Consider the following 20242-nt stretch of genomic DNA (forward strand, 5'->3'; position numbering starts at 1 on the left):
AACAGCCAACTTTTGCGACAAACCAAACAAACGCTGTTTGTTGAAGATCGACGTTTTAGTTTAACCCTATCCAAACCGGGCTCGCGACATTACTACTTTAACTGTGTAGCCGACACTGCACACAAATTTTAAATCGTTAAATACTCGAAAACTATACGTCGTATTCGTAAACTGATCAGATTTTTACAGGTTAGTAGCAAAAACATCTCGCTTCCTGTATACATCATAATTGTAAAGCTAAAGTAAGTGCATTTGGTGTAAATTAAGTATTTCTACAAGTGATACATTTCTAGAAGTTTTTCTTGTTACGCCGCGCCCCCGCAGTGCGTAAAACCAGCTGACCGCGAGAAGAAAACATAAGAAAATAGTTAGTCGAGTTAGTGGTGCGTAAAGCCGTAAATGAGTAAACAGAAACGATACGCTTTAATGCGGAGAGAGAGAAAAATTATGAAAATATGACAATATTTCAAAAATTACAAAATCCAACTTTATAAAACAAACATGGACAGATAGCAGAACGTTTTTTAGGAAAAGCCACCAAATTTCAAGTTTCTACACTCTACAGCAAACAATGCAAATATATGCCAAGTTTTGCTGTGACTTTATGCAGGGTCGGCCACAAATAGTGTAAATAGGGTTAAGTTGTTTCTTCTTCTGCAAATAATATTTTGTTACGTATTGAGTTACACAAATTAGTGTTCTAAACCCCACCGTAGCTGCAGTAGGCCTACATGCCCAACACAATTTTAAATAGAACTTTATTTTATACAGCACTATTTTATCTCTTTGCAAAATTGAGTGAAATTGTTAAACCATTTTATAGCCAATACATCTATATTTCGGATAACCAGCATATCTCAACAAATATTTTAATCTTTTTTTTTACTTTTGTAGTGACGTCACGTGCCGATGGTTTAGATTTTAGAAAATCCAGCGCCGTGGGCCTATATTAAAATACTAATCTGACGTATAGAAAGCATTGATTTACGCGCCATTGACTCATAAAGCCTTGATCTGTAGCACCATATGGGTACGTACGAGCGGGGTGTTTGTTGGTGTGTGCTTGTGATAATGGTCACGCATTTTACATAGATTGCACAGTATTTCCAGTATGTCTAATCGGTCCTACGCCCTTGTGCAAAACGTGGCTCATAGACTGCAGCTGTTAGTTGTTCCCGTTCGGCTATTGTTTTTCGGAATCTTGTGTCCTATGCCAATATCACTATACCGATAGTTGATTGACTGTCTACTTGTGACTTGACCACTAGTAAAAGGAAAGACGTGTGTATTCCAACAGTGTGAGTTGTCAAGAAAGGTGTTTTGTAGGTAGCTCATGTAGTATAGTAGGCTATGTAGTCACTACTTATACAGTAGGCTACTCAGTAGCCTACAACCAACTGATCAGAATCGTTCCAAAATTGTTTACCGCCAATTAAACAGTTTAAGCTTATTGAAGTCAACCCAACACAAGCAACGTCATTTATTTAAAAGTAATTAAATTTTTTTTCTGCATGAATGTTCAACAACGTAGGAGGCCCGACTTTACATACTATTGCAGTTTTTTATGGTGAGACATATAAATATCAGAATTTACATTGGCCTACTCGTCAACAAACGCGTAAAGCATTTTGGTGCCAATATATAATAAATAAGCAAGGCAATTTAGCGTGATTCAACTTCAAGTTATAAACAAACAATTGAAGCTTCTTTGCACACCGTCATAGTAGATTTTGTGTCTTAGGCTAAAATGTAAGCACGAAAAATTACTTCCCGCAAAAGATAAACAAATACTTTTTACATAGACTTGTTTATCTATGATTCTAGATTAGAGAAACAAAAACTTTTCTGGCACAATATTTTATTTTTCACCGTTTAACTAATTAGCGCACAGGTCTCGTGCCTGCAGGTGCCAGTGACAAACTTTCCACCATCAGACAATATTGTATGCCTGTACGGGAAAGGCACGCAACCAAAGTTGGTTAGTCGAGCAGGTTTCGGGATTGAAGAACGTAAACTAAAATTTAAGTCACTTGTTAGAAAGTGTTAAAACGTTAAGTGTTAAAACATTTTAGTAGCCTAACATTAATGTTTTGTCGACGGCAGTAATTTAAAGACGGGTTAAGATGAATAAGGGCTAGGGATGTGCCTTTCGCCTTTTGGTGGTTTCTATTTGGCCGGACTGTAGAATAAGGCAGTTTTCGCCGAGATCTCCGGTGTGCAGAAGCAAAGTTCCGGTGTGTTGGTGTGCAAAGTAGCAATCAGTGTGAAATGCAAGTCCTGGCCCAAGGCTTCCCGGCGTTTGTGCAGGTAAGGTGCGGCCCTATACGATATTAATAGGGGGGAAAATTAGTGTTAATTGATTTTTTTTAGAGATAAGCCTATCGGTTTTAAACACCAATTTTTTAGTATAAATCAGAGCAAGAGCTAGCGTCTCTTTAGAAAAAAAAATCCAGGTGTGCACTTGCCATACTCTCCAGTCTTTAGTATACTATTGCACTTTGACTTGAAAGCCTAAAAAGATAAAAATATAAGGTATCAAATAAAAAAAATTGTAATGTAATAATCCGAATTTCTCCGACGCAGAAAGTTGGCTTCGGTGCCGATTTTCTGGCGCAGAATTGCCGTTTTGCCCTATCTGCCTGTATTCTATATTACTTACTGAGTGTATTATATGGTAAGTATTCTGTTGCTGTGATACAAACTTTATCATTACATTTGTTCCAAGTTGTGACAGCTGCAAGCACAAGATTCATCAACGTGCGCGCCTCGTTTTTTATCTTCACCCTGATTTGTAATAAAAGAAAAGCTGGTTGTTTCAACATCAATTTATAGTAAATAAACAAAGAATTGAGGCTTTGGTGCAGGCCATCACGCCAAAATTTGCATCTTTGCATGCACGATTTCTCATCAAAAGCTGCCATACTTCCCAGCCTGGCATTTGTTGGCATATTTATCCAGCGCACTGAAAGCAACTTTCCAGTATGGTTTGTGTACTATAGCATATAGGCTAGCTATGCTACCTTTAACAGTTGTAGAGTTGACGTCTCAGATTTCGGGTTTCAATTAGAATCTGAGTTTCGGTACATGTCTAGCTTAAAAAGGCTCACACTCTGTTACAGCGTAATAATACGCTAGCAGGGTTTACACTTTTTTAATATCTGCCAATTAGGCCTAATTTAGCGTTTGTATAAATGTGTGTCCGCTGTTTCTGTTAATTTCTATAGCCTAGTTTAACCCTTTGCTTTGGACAAACTTTTTTGGAAGTAGCACATTTACTACCGGCAGTGTTTATGTTTTTGGCCACTGTTTCTATGTTTACTGAAGTTGTAAATCTGAGAAAATTGCGTAAATGGCATTTTATTCTATGAATTTGTGAACTACCAATTTTCAACCTAAACTATTTAAAATAGTGTTTTTTTTTTGAAACCTTAATTAATTTGGAACTGATCCCCTCAGATCCTAATTTTCACCTTTCACGACTTAATTACTATGTACATGAAATAAACCTTTTCAACCTTCTTTTTCTTAATCAGTCAAATGAAAATAATTGGAGGTAACCTAATTCAATTATCTGGTGAGTCCAAATGAATTAATTTTCTTTAGTAAAACCTTACTGGTACTTAGACAAACCTATAAACCTGTTTTAAAAACTGCTGCCAGGAATATTTAAACTGTGAATATTCAGCATGGTAATGACTGATTCTATTTAGTGATACTGAGGGTCTAGTATACAAGTGCACAACCACAGGATGCCTTTGTATACTAGGCACCCGCTACTCAAATTGTGACGTCATCTGGTTTTGCATTTGTATACTAGACCTGATACTTGTGCTTGATTAAACATAAATCTGCATATTTATGGGTGTATATCGAAAAAATCTTTCAAGCAGATTCAGGTCTAATTTTTTTTGCAAAAAATTAAGAAATACATACGATGAAGCGTTCAAGTATTCTGTTTAATGATCAATCATCAAGATAGTTAAATGGTTATGGGAAGCATTAGTTAAACCATATGAGCAAAACATAGAAACTTGTTTTTTCATTCACAAAGAAATTGACATATCTATGCATAATTAAGTAGTAGTTAGATAACTCTATAGGTAGTTAGATAACTTTTAGGAAAATGAACGAATTTGGCAGATTCGGATTCGCCTTTGTAGGCTAGCTTTCTTTCTTGGGTGATACCTTAGTGCAGCGGTTCCCAACCGGGGTACTCGTACCACTTGGGGGTACGAGATTGAACATCAAGGGGTACAAAGATCCTTGGGCCACAGAGCAATATATACATGAAAATGATTGAATTTTTCAATATATATAGATATGAAAAATTCCATCAGAATTTTTTTGGGGGTACGAAGAATGCTTTGACCTGACAAAGGGGTACGAGCAGCAAAAAAGGTTGGGAACCACTGCCTTAGTGTGCTTCGTAATTTGCTTCATAACATGGCTAGCTGTTTATTTATTTTATAATAAATTGATATTTGAACTAAAAAGTTTGCTTTCAAGTAAATACATACTATTAGAATGGTACTGATACTGATGTGAAATGAAAAAGTTAGGAAAGTAAACGCTCAAAAGTCAGTGACCAAACTGCTATTACAATTTTTATGATTTAAAACCTGCTATACATACTGTTTGCTGATGTAACTGCTCACTTACAGCTAGTGTAGGCAAATATATATAAAATTGCAAATTTGCAAGTATACATATGTACTGGCTTTTCTTGTGTAAGAAATGACGACAATGTGAAGCAGTTATTAGTCACTTAAAACACTGAATAAAAATGCGTAAAAGCCCAAGTGTTATAGGTGGTCACTAACTCTGGCCGAGATTACCGCTCAGTGCAAAGAAAAAGAGAAATTAAAAAACATCATGTGCTTTGCTTCAATTTGAATTAGTTGTGACTAATGCAATTTTATCTTGATTTTTGACAGAACTTTTTTCTTATAAAAATATTTATACAAAAAATAGCACATATACAGACATAGGCCATTTATCATCATAATTCTGCGGAGTGCAATATGGAAATTGTGTCAGCTTATTCACCAACAGAAATCACAAAGATCTTGCATGGAATTCCACATCTGACGTTCAAGTTTGTTCTTTTAGAAAACCCAATATTCACACTAGATGACCCAAAATACCTAGAAGTAAGTTCATTTTGTGCTAGAAAGTACACAAACTACATATATCAAGTGTGCCCATACACATTTAAGGCTTCAAGTGTTAAACTATAGACACCGCGGAGCTACTTTTACTACTACATCTGGATAGATATAAGGCCATTTGATATATATATATCAATTTTCTTTAGAGTCTGGCTATTGTGGCCTTGATGCCAGCATGTATTTTGCTGATCTCCATGATTGCCTTTCTGATCTTTTATTGCTGTGTTGGAGTAAAACGAGCCGCCCCAAACAAAGTCAACAGCTCATCGTGCTATTGCAGTGTATGTCTGATGGCAATATTTATCACGCTTGCATTGTAAGTACATACTGTAAATAAAATCGTATATGTTATAACTTATGTATATAATTGCTTCATGCTTTATATACTAACTCACCACAAGCTATCACAAAATTGGTGTATGCAATGTATAGCATCCACCATCATATATTTCTGTAATATTTTGCGGATATGGTTGTAACTAGTAACAGTGCCGTATACCAAGACGTCAATTGTCAGTATTAGGGGCTTTATTCATGTTTCTTTAAATTTTTTGTTGTATGTGCATTGAATATTAGTAACAGCACCATACTTGTATGTTTGGTAAACATGGAACTTAAGAACACAGTGTGTTGGTATAAGTTCATTAATAGTGTGCATACAAATATTTTGCTGAAATAAAGAGGTTTTAACATTATATACGATTCATCGAAAAATTCTCCTGTTTAGGGAAATTCTTAGCCTTGATTTATTATTGTGTCAGACAAGAAGACATATATGAAAGTAGTGATAACAATATTATGCTGTGGCGCATTGACAGATCACAGCCGTTTTTCAAATCAATCAATTTGGCATTAAACTGAAGTGCCTTTGTACTTTGCAGAGGTGCTGTAGGTGTCGGTGTGTACGGAAGTATACAAGTTCACGATGGTTCCACTGCTGCATCTGATGCGACATCGGAAATCAATAAGTCATTTTCCGCAATTACCGTTGTTGTAAGTAAAATTTTATTTAAACAAATTCATGCTTCAAATCAAGTTGCTTGGAAGCCCTAGTTAGAAACATTCAGTTTTTACTGTTTCACCCAAAATAAGATCATGAGAATTGTAATCTTGCAATAATTACAGTATAGTCAAACTGTCAGCCTAATACTTAGCTTCAAATACCTTAACCTTGTCAAGTGCCTCCTCCCAACTGATAAGTGGCCTTTCTGATTGCTATGTGGTTTGTGTGCACCATACTATGTGTATAAAATTTATATTTTTATCAAAAACTCCAGAACACTTGCTGTATGTATTACTATTACCTGAGCAACACAGTTTGTTACGTGAACTCCAATACTACTGCAATAATAGTATGTGTAAAGTGTTTCTTACAAGAATCTTTAAATGTCAGATGCCTTTCAACAGATATCGTGGTTTTTCGTTTCTCCCAACTCTTTTCGTATGAGTAACCCATATCAAGGTGTTTGGTTTTGGCTTTGTTACATCACTTTAAAAGCGCTACAAGTGGAAATAAAATTATATTGTACCTACAATTATAGCATTCCTGACACATTTTACAAACATAACTTTGTTTAGTTAAGGACCTGTAACACAGGAATTTGGTTGTGAGTTACAAGTATATTTAGTATTGCCCAACTTGACACTTCGTGATTAGGTCTAAGCTATAAGTTTGTGTCAACCTTGCATTGAAGGATACTGGTCATTCTAGTTATACTAAGTTAATGTTTAAACCTCATTATATATGTAATTTATTGGTGGTCTCTCAAGTATATTCACAATTCTCAGCACAGTTTCAAAAGAAAAACTATGTACATTTTAGAATTTACCTGTTATTGTGCTTTCAATTGTTCAAAAGCAAATGATAAATCACTTTACTTCATGTCAAACTTGTAAGTTGTATTTATAGTTCTCATAGCTTAATAGGTAGCCTGTTACCTTCATTTCAATCTAGCCAAGAATAGCTTTTGCAACAACAACTTGGGCTTTGTCACTTTAATCCATGTTGACATTTAGCATCGTAATAACAAAAGCTACTTTCATAAACATCACAAGCAAGATTGGTTTAAAAAAGTACAAAATTTTATCTTGCCTGAGGGAACATGCATCCAATAATTATTTTCACTTAATATCCTTAAACTCGTGTATCTACTTTTCCCATATATTAATTTTTGTATGACCACTGGTTCTGTTTGTGAGGCATTTGCTATGATCACATGGCCTCTTTATTTCTTTGACATTATTGCCTGTGGTTTTTTAAGCTTACTATTTCAGTGACTAAGCACCCATAAACCTGACTAATAGACCGTAAAGGGATCATAACTGTGTAAAAAATATAAAGCCTTGTATTGTTTGGCTAAGTATCAAGTGTTTATTTCATCTCTTCAAAGTATGTAATTTCATAAAATATTTTATCGGTAGCTATTTGGTATTAAAGGTATTTCGATGTTTGCATTGTCTTACCCACCGTTTCCACAATGCACTTTATCGCAAAAGGTTGTCAATGATGAAACTTTATTCATTCTAGTCAACATAACATAAACCTATATCACAGATGACTTCTATTAATGGAATAATGGATGAGCTCAATGAGCAGTCTGATGACCTAATTGCAACTGAAGTCAATAACTCTGTAATTGATGTTTTGGTTGAATCAGTTTCAAATCTCTCAGAATCTGTAACTCGACTTCCACAACAAACAGAAGGTGCAAACGATCGCCTTATGTGGATGGTGCAACTTTTTCAGTTGGTGGAATACTACAGGTTAGCTATAAGCATTGTTTCTAGTAGATTTTTCTAATAGACCATATCTTAATTTATGTATGTATAATGAAATAATGCTGAAAAATTTATGATAATAATGTTGCCAGGTTAAAGACTGAAGTTGGCTCCATAGTTAAATTCATGACAAATTTACAATATATATATATAATAATTTTTACAATGAATAAAGTGGGGTGAATTTTTGAGTTCAAATATTATGTAGAATGTAGTGTATTCCCAGTATTTAATGTGGCATATTTCATATGTTCTTATTAAAAACTGAATGTTTTATTACTTTAATTCAGAACAACTTTTTATGAATAATTAATAGAAAATCCACAAGGAGGTTATATCTGTTTGTAATGTAGAGTAGGTATAGAATACATGTCTACCCAGGCTGGGAACACATTATATATAGTTTTTTGATGTGTCTCTTGTTTTTTTGCACATAAAAACATACAAAATGCTGCAAAAACATTTCATTTCATAAAATCATGCTTTTTGTATAACCATGATTTGATTCTTTTCAGAACTATAATAACATTTCTTTTGATTGGTTGTCATGGATTGGTGTGTATTTTGGCGTTGATGGGAATATGTTTTCGATCAAAATGTCTACTCATGGCGTAAGTAATTTACCATTACTCAACTTTGCAACCAATCAACAATTTATTCCACCAGTTTTTGGTTAGGTTACTTGATTAATTTACTGAATTTTAATCACGTATTGAACCTGGAATTATGTTTTCAGCACCACCTTCATCGGCTTGATATGTCTAGTAGCTACATACCTGTATGTTGGCTCTCTCTTAATGGTAGATGTGGTAAGTATTGTTATCTGAAATTTCAACACTTAAGTTGTTTACTTAAATCATTCATTGCTTTCAACATGCTACTATTCTAAGCCCCCTTTCCATATTGAAAGTTATTTCATGGATGAATTACTGTTTACTTAAACTTTCAACTGTGAATTGAATTTTGATGAATTGAATTTGATGAAATGAATTTGAAATGATTGTGATGTATAACGTGTTAAAAACTGTTTTTAAATGGATGTTTTTGTTATTATTATCGTCCATATTACATTACATTACATTACATTGTTATAAACTTAAGTTTGGACTTCGGTATCTTAATCACTTTAAACCATTTTATTTCCATTGGAGCAACATTAATCAGACCTAAAAGCAATTTGGCCAAAATCTCAACAACAGTTCCAACTAATATGCACTCATTTACAGGCAGTAGCTGACCTATGCATGGATCCATACACGTACATCAAAACACAATCAGTTGACAAACTTTATATGGATAATTCAACAGCCCTCTATTACTTGACATGTTCTCATGAAGACGATGCACGAGATCCATATCATCAAGCCACAAAAGACTCCCTAGATGCAGCAGAGAGCATGGAAACTGCCATACTAGAAATAAATGGTTTATCATCCAAAGGAGAGGTGCACTTCAATATTTGATTTTGGTTTTAATGGAATTGTTGTTTGTAGAACTGATTGCAGTTTCTTACTTAGATAATAATGAAAACATTCAAATTTACAACTTTGAAACGGCAAGTCGTTTCAAAGAAATTTGTGCCAAGCAATTAGTTACCTGCTCTTTTCAATCCCAGTGGTATTATTGTAATCTTCATATAACTACCGTAAATCGCAGGATGTGCTGGATAAATTGTATGGGAATGTCGGTACCATGATAAAGCGTCTTCAGTCACTTGAGGGAGACCTGCAGTGCCAAGGAGTCCACACTGCATTGGAGGAATTTGTTCCAGCGATTTGCATCTCATTTGTGGAAGGATTCTTCATAATTGGCGTGGCTTTCTTGTGCTTCTGCTTTGCACTCACTGCTATATTATGTGCTGCTCCGAAAACTTGGAAAAGGTTTACTTCGAAAAAGTGAGTGAGCTACGTTGCTTTTGGAAGGCTGACAATGCACTTTCCTAGTTAATACCATCTCATACAATAAAAGCTTGTTGTAACTTCATTTACTATTTTGCGCCCTAGTTCTTAAATGACTATTCTTAATATATGTAGTCAAAGTTAATAACCTTATTTTTTCAACTATTGTTTTTTACCGCTTGCTGTTGGGATGTGCTGATCATTTGACACTTTACTTAAACAACCCATTAGTATAACTTGTCTAGTCCATTTTTGCGAGACAAATCACAGAAGTTTTTATAGATGATGTAATCATTAGCCAAAAATATATATCTAGGACCAGAGAAGAATTGGATCTAGACGATGTGTTTCTGCCTTCGAACAACCCACGACCTATTGTGAGCCGAACAAATAATCCACTCTTCGTTCCTCCTGATGACCGCCATTCCAGGAGGATCAGCAGCAATACCAATCTTCCAGCTGCCACTAACAGCCTCAGCTTCTTCCGGAGGTCAGAGGAAGACATGACATTGCTTGAGCACCCACCTCCAGTAAGTCTTCCAAGTTATTTGCTTGATTTTGAGTAAGAGATTAACTGTTTAAGGGCAGTAAAATAACATAACGTTAGTTGCCTTTTGCGACCTGAAAATATTGTTGAGTTGTATAATTCTAACTTGAAAAAAACTGTCAGAAACAAAAAGCAAACTATTCAATGCGTATTAATGCTGGAGGCCTTGAATGCAACACCAGCGGTTGTATGATCAACCAGATTATTTTAAATTATTAATTAATCACAGCTTTAACAAAGCAGCAAACATTGATTTTAATTCAGGCACTATGTCCCATATTGCTTTCGATTGAACTTGAGTTCTAAAGGCTGCCGGCATTTCGAAAGCCCTTGAAACTCTAAAATGACCCTCCAATTTCAGTGTCATAAGACACTTGCTGTGATCAAAGTTGGACACACTGTAAAATTGAAATATTTGACTTTAACTTACTTGTTACAGGACTATTCCCCGCCCAGGCCAGGCTCGGAATACTGAGACAGCAGAAGTACCAAAGATGGCGGTCACGGCTGACGTTGTGACTTGTACATAGACTTTACCTATTATTTTTATGTATTGCCCACCTCGTTTTTTGCAGGTGCCTTTTTAGACAGTATAGTTTTGTGAAAATGGTGTTGCGTTGGTGCATTGTAAACTGCCTGTTTTTCTTTGTTACTGCAGTAGACTTACATCATTCGTTAATTTGTTGCAACATAGTGGTCACTATTTTTTCACAATTCATATATTTAACGCTTTCATTGTAACGTTTAAACTTCGTTAAACTTTGCGCAAAGTATTACACATAAGTTCATCGTGGCCACGTCAACATCGCCTCACAGTGAGACTTTGTTCACAGGATAACAGGCAAAATAGGAGTGACGTCGTTCGTTGATGGCAAGCGCATTCTTGTCCGTAAATAAGTCCAATTTTCTGTTAAGTATTCTATCTTGTGTTCAACCCGTTAAGGGAGGAACTGAGTGTTCTAAGGGAGATTGCGTCATCCTCATCCGTCGGTCCACCCAACGCGGCTCTCATTTGTGATGCTGTTATCAAAAGAAAGCGATCTTTGAGCCGGTATTTTTCGATATATATCAGGGTATAACTAGTAAAAGTTCCCCTTCACAAACAAACAGCTTCTACTAAAATGTTTCCCTAGTAAGTGCAGCCATGCGTAACTCTCATCGGTACATGTTGAAAACATTATACTGATAACAATTGATTAGGCCCATCAAGCATGCGAAATAACGATTACAAAATACCAATTCAAAAGTACTAACAACCCTTAACACACAGGTTGGTGGGTGCACATGTAGCCTACTTGGTACATAGTGCACCTAATGCAGATGGAACCCATTGTGTACGTGGCACTAAAGCTTTTCAAATATGCCAATTTTGCGTTTCGAATCAAAGTAGGCCTACCGCAAATATTGTAATATTCAATCACTTTGCAATCTTTAGCAAAGGTTGTGTGATGACTGATGAGTAAAAACATCGAAAATTGATGAAAAATATCGCTCTGTAAACTAAATAAAAGGGACTCTAGTACATCCAAGTACTTGATAATTGGTACTCGAATGAAGTAGTTCTTCGTTCGGCACATATTCCATCAGCATTTTGTCTGAAGAACTCTTACTTTAAATAAATCAAAATACTCACAAGATGATTGGCCAAGTCTAGTTGAGCGGGGCGTTGCTGTCTGTAACAGATAATTTAATTACAGGCCATAGAAAAAATAATATAGGCTACACTGTGATTCAAACTCTTGCTTTTGTTTTATAAGCGTTAATTGAATTTTGTTGAATCAGGTTATTACACCTACCGTAGATTCTGTTGAGTTTCTTCTGATAAGTCCTTTACGTATTAAAGCGTTCTCCGAAGTCCTACGTAAGAAATTAGACACGCATTTGTTTGAATAATTGGACAAAATATGTACAGTACTTTTATGTATTTTAAATTATATAACGCCCATGGTGACGCGAAAAAATGTAATCGACAATTGTTTGCAGTCATCACCATAAATGTAATGCAAGGTAGAGCATGTTTAACAAAAATCTGGCCCACCTTTCGCACTTCATACGTTCAAACCTTTTCCATATTTTACTCGACGCCGATGCCATGTCGACGCACGTCCTCCCTTGTTTATCTTTCGCTCTGACATTGGCCCCCTTTTCTATCAACAGATCAACAACCTACAAGCCAAATCACGTCATGAAGTCTCTAAAGTTGCACTGAACTTGCCTGTCGAAAACCATATTTTTTAAAGTAAACTTAAACATACTTCAAACACCTCGGAAAGATCTAAACTTAGCAGACACAATGAGATCTTAAAGCTTTTTGCGGTATGTTCATGAAAATTAATCGGTAAGTTTGCTTGTTGCAGTGACTTTATAGGTAGACCTATACATTGTTCGGTAAGCTATTTAAATTTAAAAACGACCTTGTCGTGTTCTTGAAAACAAGCAGCGTGTAATGGTGTCCACAGCGTGCCTTGATTTTTGTGATTTAAATCTAAAGATATTTAATGCAGAGTATAAAAAGAAAGTTATTGCAGTTAAAATAAGGCGAGATTCCATATTCCGTTAACTCCATTACCTGCACCATATTCAAGCAAAACAATAACAACGTCGTGAAATCCCCAGAAAGCGGCAGTGTACAACTGTCCTTGCAGGAATTCCTTCAGAGACGTTTGTTTGATAACTGGCGTGTCATTCAGAAACTCTTCTAGCAGCTGCCGTTAAAAAGATTATAATATTGTAATAATTCCAAAAGCTATAAACTTGCTTTCCATTTAAATAACTCAGCAGGAAGTAAGCACGGAAGGTGAAGAAACTAGCCTGCTGATGTTGCGATACAGTCAATGAACTAATGACTACGGTAAATGCAAACTAGCTGCTGACTGTTATAGGCTGTCACTTACAGAATTTATTAGTTTAACAGTTACTATTTTTAGTTTTATAGTTTACTTTTTATAGTTCTAACTTTTTCTAACTTGTGCTGGAAAAAACTTACTTTTTCATCACAGTGCATTGCAACAGTTGAGAGTTTGTAGGAATTGCTCGCCACATCCGTACGAGCTATCAGCCTGGTCAAATTCAAGTAAATCTCTTCTTGATCCTTTTCATTTGGAATTTTCTGACGTTCTTTATTCATTTTGTTGCTACTGAAAAATTTTCATTTATTCCAGCTTTATTCTACAGCCTTTCGTTAATCTTTACTTGTAATACAAAATAAGTAAACGTACTGTATCACGTTGAGAGTTTATTCAAAAGCAGGTTGTTGACATATTTCTCCCAGCACAATTATTTTCACAACAACTCATGAAACGTTAAATTTTATTTTAACTTAGAAGGAAGTAGTACAATATTGAAACGGAATTTATTCAATATTTGTTTTTCTTCGTTAATTCTTCATAGGAATATATTGACTAATCATATGAATTTTTATGCGTTATTAAAAAAAATGATCAATTTTTCTTAGCTGATTTTAAAATTAATTTCAAACGCACGTGTTCTTTGGACAATTCAATCGATTAATTTCAATAAAATGTTTTAAACATTTCTGAGAAGTGTTTAATATTGCGACTTGCGAGAATAAGGATCGAATCTTTTCTTGCTTTAAGATATAGGCTACAGTACTAGTTTAAGAGAAAATAATTCAAATTGCTCGCCAATCAACTATGTTGTGTTGTATTATTATTTTTCTGTTTGACGGCAAGATAAATATTGCTATTGACTGTGCAAATTTGTTCACAATGTTAAACATATCACAGTTAAACATAACTTTTTAGTTAAGATTAATAATTCGTTTCATGAAATGATTTGACTCGAAATCGATTTCATGTTTTCTAATCAAAAATTAAATCGAACAAAGTTTTATAGTTGCTGAGGCCCAAACAATGAATTTTATTAACGGGATGCAAAGGGAAGAAATATATGATTTTTCTAATCCAATCTATATACAGGTTAACATATTATATAATATATAGACGTTGTTCCAATAAAGCTCAGATATTGAGGGATGGCTCATGGGTTTGGCAATTGATTGCAAATAATGATTATTTTTTTTAGCTCTGAATTAAAATTTTTGAATTTTTAGATTATCGTGTTTTTATTAAATTCATCCTTATATGACAATTGAAATTAATGATGATCTGTTGTGATAAAGTTTGCATGATTTCTATGCGAAAGGCATGACCCGTTATTGTGATGACATGGCATTGAAATGCTGACTCATTGTAATTAAAAGAAGTAAAACCTCTTACGTGATGTTGGTCAGCTACAGCCTACAAGTTGCAACAGTTGGTGCTGAGTTAACTTACTTTTTCACTATCTCTTAGTGCACCTGATAAAGCAAGCTGATGCTTGCGAAATCTTGTGTAAAGAAATCAAAATTAAAGGTTAACCTCAGAGTGCCATCCAATATCCTGGTTTTGTTCTATAGCTATTAGAAGTTACTGTAATATTGATAATGATATAACCTACTGGTAAAAACAAAGAAAAAGTAGGTCTAATGCAGAAGTACACAACCAAATGAGGTCACAATGTAGGTAGTTGAGGCATAGTTATAAATGCATCACGCAGTTTTGCATTTATGCACTAGACCAGGGCTTCTCAAACTGTGGGCCGCGACCCCGTTTGGGGTCGAAAAATGTAATTTTGGGGTCGTGAAACAAATTTCAATTTTTATAAGTTGAATTGTTTTCGTTATTTTTTTATTCGTTTTGCTGTTTCCATTACGTGGCTCTTTAATTACTGTTATTGTAGTTTGGTGGATTGTGTGCATTCATATCATTTTGCTATAGACAAAATACCATTTGAGATACGTAATTGGACGTTTATTGTTTTAATATCATTAATATATAGGCTACCCATTGCTTAAGGCATAGGTGTCGAACTCCCGGCCCGCTTTACAATAAAACTTGGCCCGCAATGCTATTTTATACATTGAACTATTTCCGGCCCGCGAGATCATTGTGCAGTATAACTTACTTTTTTCAAGCAAGAAACAAGATTATAACAAATCGCACAATACAGCAGCACAACAGTTGCCTCATCATGCGATAGAATAAATCGATTTATTCCCAGCCAAAACCGCCAAAAAAACAAAAATTTGGTGCTGTTTCGCTGACTGTTCCAATTCATGTACTCGTGTCACGAAACGTTCAATCAAGTTTACGGCCTTACGGCCCGCGGCGTTAAATAAGTTTTGAGTTTTGGCCCCTGGTGCGATTGAGTTTGACACCCCTGGCTTAAGGGGTCGCATAGAAATTCATTTTGAAAAATGGGGTCGCAGAAGTAAAAAGTTTGAGAAGCCTTGCACTAGACCAGTAAAAGTGGTTGTTTGAACACCAATTTATTATAAATAAACGAAGAATTAGCCTAAAAGGCTTCAGTGCATGCCATTGTGTGTTTCCACGCACAGTTTCCTGTTTTAAAACTGCCAATTTTTGCTATAGAGTTCATCGAGGTTTAAACAAACTAACAAGTCACGTGTACACAGTCGTTTGAAGATTTTGTTGTATTTGCATATCAGTGATATCATATACTCACTCTTATACAAAGTAGATAAGATTTGATGAAGGTTTTGTCATCAGGTGTGATTGTGATGTCTGCTGTCATAATTTACTTTTACTAACCTATTAGACAATCATATACGATTAAGGCGGATCTCTGACTTTTATCCTTGCAAAATGGAAAATTATGTGAAAAAAAGTCAAAATATTTTGATTGTTTGGCACGAGGGAAGGCCAGAGGCAGATATGAAGAAAATCCTTGAAAAAATCAAGTCCAACATTGGTGGTGGAAGTATCCAACTTGAAAACCAGCAAAGACTCAAATTGGGTATGTAACCTGTTATGAGTATGGGTGGCTCGATTACTGTAGAATGGGAAAACTTCGAAAGCCAATTATATATATAAATGATAAATAAGACAAAAATGATACAGACAGTAAAATACATTGGGATATTTTTATTCTGTAGTTTAGTTTTGTAGTTTGTCCAAAGCTTTAACCATTTGACACAATTTGTCATTACTGATTTTTTCCTGTGCATTGTAATGCATTGTAACCCATTTCAATATTCCAAAAGCTTACATATCCTTCATTAATAACATAAACAGTTAAGTGAAATTTAAAAGCAGAGTTAAAGCTAATTAAATTTGTCACACATGTCATAGTTTACCAATTTATGGTAATAAAACTGAAATGTTACTTAACTTTCTTATTAACATTGTTATTTTATTATAACATTTATTCTAGCATCACATGGAAAATCATCGTTTGACATTTCTTTTCTTGGTGTTTTTTCACCAATCACTGCTATTTCGGAAGACATATTGATAGAAATTGCTCGAATAGTTAAACCTGGCGGTAGAATTGTTATTCGATTTGCTGAAGCAGGTGGAGTTTTGAGTATTTGTAATAATTTTGTATATATTGCAGAAATATTTCTATAGTTGATTTTATTTTTATTTGTAGACTCACAGCAGTTTTACATGTTCCCGATATTTACCCTACCTTGTTATGTGTATTAGGATATACTATGCTGTAGTTGCTTATACATACAATAAAAGATAAGAAACAGAAGTACTGAAACAATTTAAACAAAGTAAATTTTACTGTTGCTATTTACAGATTTTTCTGATGTTTCTTCAACACTGAAGTTGTCAGGCTTTGTTAATATTCAGCAGGTAGGCTATCATGTTCATAACTTGTCGTTTTTAACTGCTAAAATTGTATATTTTGTTACGTGATTTTTGCGTATGTTACGTCATATATAATGTATTTCTTCTTTCATAATTGTTATATGTGCATTGTCAGGATAAGGATGGTTTCGTTTTTGGCGAGAAACCTTCTTTTGAAGTGGGTTCTTCATTGAAGTTAAAGAAAGCTATCAAACCCACCACACCATTGGATAAAAATACAGTATCTGAAGCAAAAAAAGTTTGGAGTCTTTCTGCGATGGACATGAACGACGATGATGTGGTAAATAACCCGATTCTTTCAAAAACTGGACCGGTTTTATTGAAATAGACGTTATATACTTTTTTTTATTTTTGGTAGTAGTACAGACTTACAGGGTTAAATGAGGTACCAGTTTATTCGTAGATATATCTGACACGTATTTTTCATTTATAACCTTAAAGGATTTGATTGACGACAATTCTCTTTTGAATGAAGATGACTTAATTAAGCCTGATGCCGCAAGCCTTAAAGTTTCCTGTGGATCCGGAGACCGTCCAAAGAAAGCATGCAAAAACTGGTTTGTTTGATTTTTGGTACTTGCAAATAAACAGTAATATTTTTGAATAACTGTAAGTTATTTTTCATAAATTTTTGAAGTTGAGAAAGACTTTTTTCTAAATTATTTGGTTATTGTAAACAAGCGGTAAACTTGTAAACTTTGGCAAGCATTGTTATTTCTTTGCTACTTCTGTAAATTTTAGCTCACATAAAAATTTTACAATATGCCTTGACGGAGTTTTTCATTTATTTTTGCTGATTTTTCAATGGCATCGTTTTTAATTTGCAGTTCCTGTGGTTTGGCTGAAGAACTTGAAAGTGGAAAGAAGCCACAACCTAAAGCAGTGACATCAGCATGCGGAAGTGTAAGTTTCCGACTTTCAAACCATTGTGCAACAAAATGCTTTATCAACACTAAAACAATTACTGCAGTTAATTTAATATAGCGTAGAATCACGTGTGTGATTTTTGTTAACATGAATTGATAATGTTTCGTTAATTCCCCTTTTCTTTGCAGTGTTACCTTGGAGATGCTTTTCGTTGTGCAAGTTGTCCATATTTGGGCATGCCTGCTTTCAAACCCGGGGAGAAAATCTCTCTATCAGATCGTCAACTGAAGGCTGATGCTTGATAACGATGCATTAGCTACGTTTTTCTATACTAGTGTAGTATGCCAGTCTGTCAAATGAAAAGGATTTGACTGTACAAGGTTGCTTCTGGCAAAAATATTTTTCTTCTAGTTCTGTGTACCGTTGTTGCTTTTATAAATCTGTTACTTTTTACAATTGTTTGATTAATGATTTAAACGTTTTCAAAGTAGTTTGTGATTGGGTAGGTTAGGAAGGTTTGACTGTACTGTGTATACTGTATAGGTTAGGTTAAAATTAGTGCTAACTTTGTCAGTGACTGTGATTTTTCGTTTGCTAATATCACTACTAAGACAGAAGTGTCTTGCGCCATGTCGGGGAAAAAGTGTTGTGAGTAAAGTTTCCAGATGAGGCAGCATTACTTTCAGAAGTCTTGCAGAAAAAAAGTTGGAATGATGTTTGCAGTATTTTTGCGCGTTCATAACACCTGCCATTTCTAGATCGCATGTTCCAACACAAGCAAATACTTTAACTGAGTCCCGCTCTGTATGTATCCGTTGTATGTTTTGTGTCCTCAACGTAAAAGAAAAACATTGAATAAGAAACCTCAAATATACTTTCATAAATTTTCCCGTTTCGTTATCGGCAACATTTTTTTCAAATCTTTTTTTCTGATGATATTTTGACGCATTTCTATTGTCGTGAAACATTGGTCAGCTTTGATATTGCTCGTAATCAAAGTGTACAAATATAAGCCATGCAGTCGCCTCTTATTGACTAATGATGGTGCTCATGCATTACCGAGCTTAAATTACAGGATGGTGTTCAAAGGACCATGTTATCACAAATGTCATGTGTAGTGTAAAATTATTGTATTGGAATGCATTCGGTTAATATTTCCTTCCAAATTTTTCAAGTGTTAATTTATTTAGTTGTGTATTTGATGTAAGTCGGTTTTCATTGCGTTTCTCGTTTATGTTTTTCTCTTATGAATTTTTTCCAGTTGCTTTGATAACAAAGCTCAAAGTTTTTCATGCCTTCATCGAGCAGTCTTTTCAACCGCAGCTATCAAAATACTTCAAAGTATTTTAAATAATTTAAAAGATAGAAAAAACGGCTGTCGCCATTGACAGCGAAGCTCATGGTTTGCTAAGAACGCGCATACCTATGCTCCTGTCAATCACATTTTAAACGAATCGAAACTGATGTTTAATCAGTCGTCAGAACGAGTTAGTTGTATGGCTGGTAACAAGAATGACCTATTTTTGCTTGGCCATTGTTTGGCTTCAAAACAGAACGAGATCGCTTTTATACAAGTATAGTGCCCTCTGCTTTTTATATGAGTAATACTCTGCTGATAAAGACGACCACCCGATGATAACGAAGCGCTTTTTTTCTGAGAAAGACTGCAGCTCTTGAGAAAATTGAATTGTAATGGAAGGAGGGAAGAACAGACCTAGTTTTTGAAAGTTTAAATTTATTGTTTCCATTGTACTCGAGCACTCTCATCTACTAGTCTCGCAAGTTCCTTTAGCACTCAATGAAGTGGAACGATTATGACGTATGAATTGATAATTCTGCAGACTTACAGGTTTGTTTCGTAGTTGTAAACATAACCTTGCGCGAAAGGTATTAGCAAATGCTCAGAAAAAAATGCTTTTCAGTTTTCGGTTTAGAAAGGATTATTGAGTCCCCGAACGGGCATATAAGTCTTTGCAAGTTGTGCAGACGCCTATCTTTTGCTGATCCGCATTGTGGTAGTGTTAAAAGGCCCATAGTAATTATAGCGTCTACACTAGAACAACCTGCGTAGCCTGGGGCAAACGCCTTACAAAAACTTGACGCAACACTTGTTATGCTGCCAATGTTATACTGGGCGAGACATGTGATAGTAATAACAGGTGATCTGTTTATGTATTAGATGTTTCTCAGTGTAAGTTTTCCATAAAATACCAGGCCTTTGTTTAGCGCTGCTGGAGATTGTCAAAACATTTGATAATGTTGTTAGCATCGGATTACATTTTGATTGGCCTGACGTTAGGGATG

General features: G+C 34.9%; 3 protein-coding genes across 4 annotated transcripts; 2 read left to right on the top strand and 1 right to left on the bottom strand.

The window, feature by feature from the left end:
• The first annotated feature begins 2094 nt into the window (after positions 1 to 2094).
• Positions 2095 to 11184, top strand: LOC143452560 (protein tweety homolog 2-like). Of its 2 annotated transcripts, XM_076953587.1 has the most exons (11): positions 2095 to 2307; positions 5053 to 5150; positions 5315 to 5484; positions 6050 to 6161; positions 7723 to 7931; positions 8462 to 8557; positions 8683 to 8755; positions 9173 to 9391; positions 9603 to 9841; positions 10161 to 10374; positions 10831 to 11184. In XM_076953587.1, the coding sequence occupies exons 3-11, from the start codon at positions 5336 to 5338 to the stop codon at positions 10864 to 10866; spliced, it is 1347 nt and encodes a 448-aa protein (XP_076809702.1). In that variant the 5' UTR covers positions 2095 to 2307; positions 5053 to 5150; positions 5315 to 5335; the 3' UTR covers positions 10867 to 11184. The 2 variants fall into 2 exon arrangements, with proteins under 2 accessions (XP_076809702.1, XP_076809701.1); XM_076953586.1 differs by lacking the exon at positions 2095 to 2307 and having other exon boundaries at positions 4918 to 5150.
• Positions 11093 to 13619, bottom strand: LOC143452561 (uncharacterized). The gene is made up of 7 exons (XM_076953588.1): positions 13378 to 13619; positions 12961 to 13096; positions 12806 to 12876; positions 12430 to 12557; positions 12188 to 12248; positions 12025 to 12064; positions 11093 to 11411 (listed from the first exon to the last, which is right to left on the bottom strand). Exons 1-7 carry the CDS (start codon positions 13516 to 13518, stop codon positions 11311 to 11313), a joined length of 678 nt encoding a protein of 225 aa, XP_076809703.1. The 5' UTR covers positions 13519 to 13619; the 3' UTR covers positions 11093 to 11310.
• A 2372-nt stretch (positions 13620 to 15991) lies between these two features.
• LOC143452061 (anamorsin homolog) lies at positions 15992 to 19234 on the top strand. The gene is made up of 7 exons (XM_076952890.1): positions 15992 to 16208; positions 16626 to 16766; positions 17001 to 17056; positions 17187 to 17351; positions 17513 to 17628; positions 17899 to 17974; positions 18127 to 19234. The coding sequence occupies exons 1-7, from the start codon at positions 16058 to 16060 to the stop codon at positions 18238 to 18240; spliced, it is 819 nt and encodes a 272-aa protein (XP_076809005.1). The 5' UTR covers positions 15992 to 16057; the 3' UTR covers positions 18241 to 19234.
• Positions 19235 to 20242: the final 1008 nt, after the last annotated feature.

This window comes from Clavelina lepadiformis, chromosome 4 (assembly GCF_947623445.1).
Source record: "Clavelina lepadiformis chromosome 4, kaClaLepa1.1, whole genome shotgun sequence".
Taxonomy (NCBI): domain Eukaryota; kingdom Metazoa; phylum Chordata; class Ascidiacea; order Aplousobranchia; family Clavelinidae; genus Clavelina; species Clavelina lepadiformis.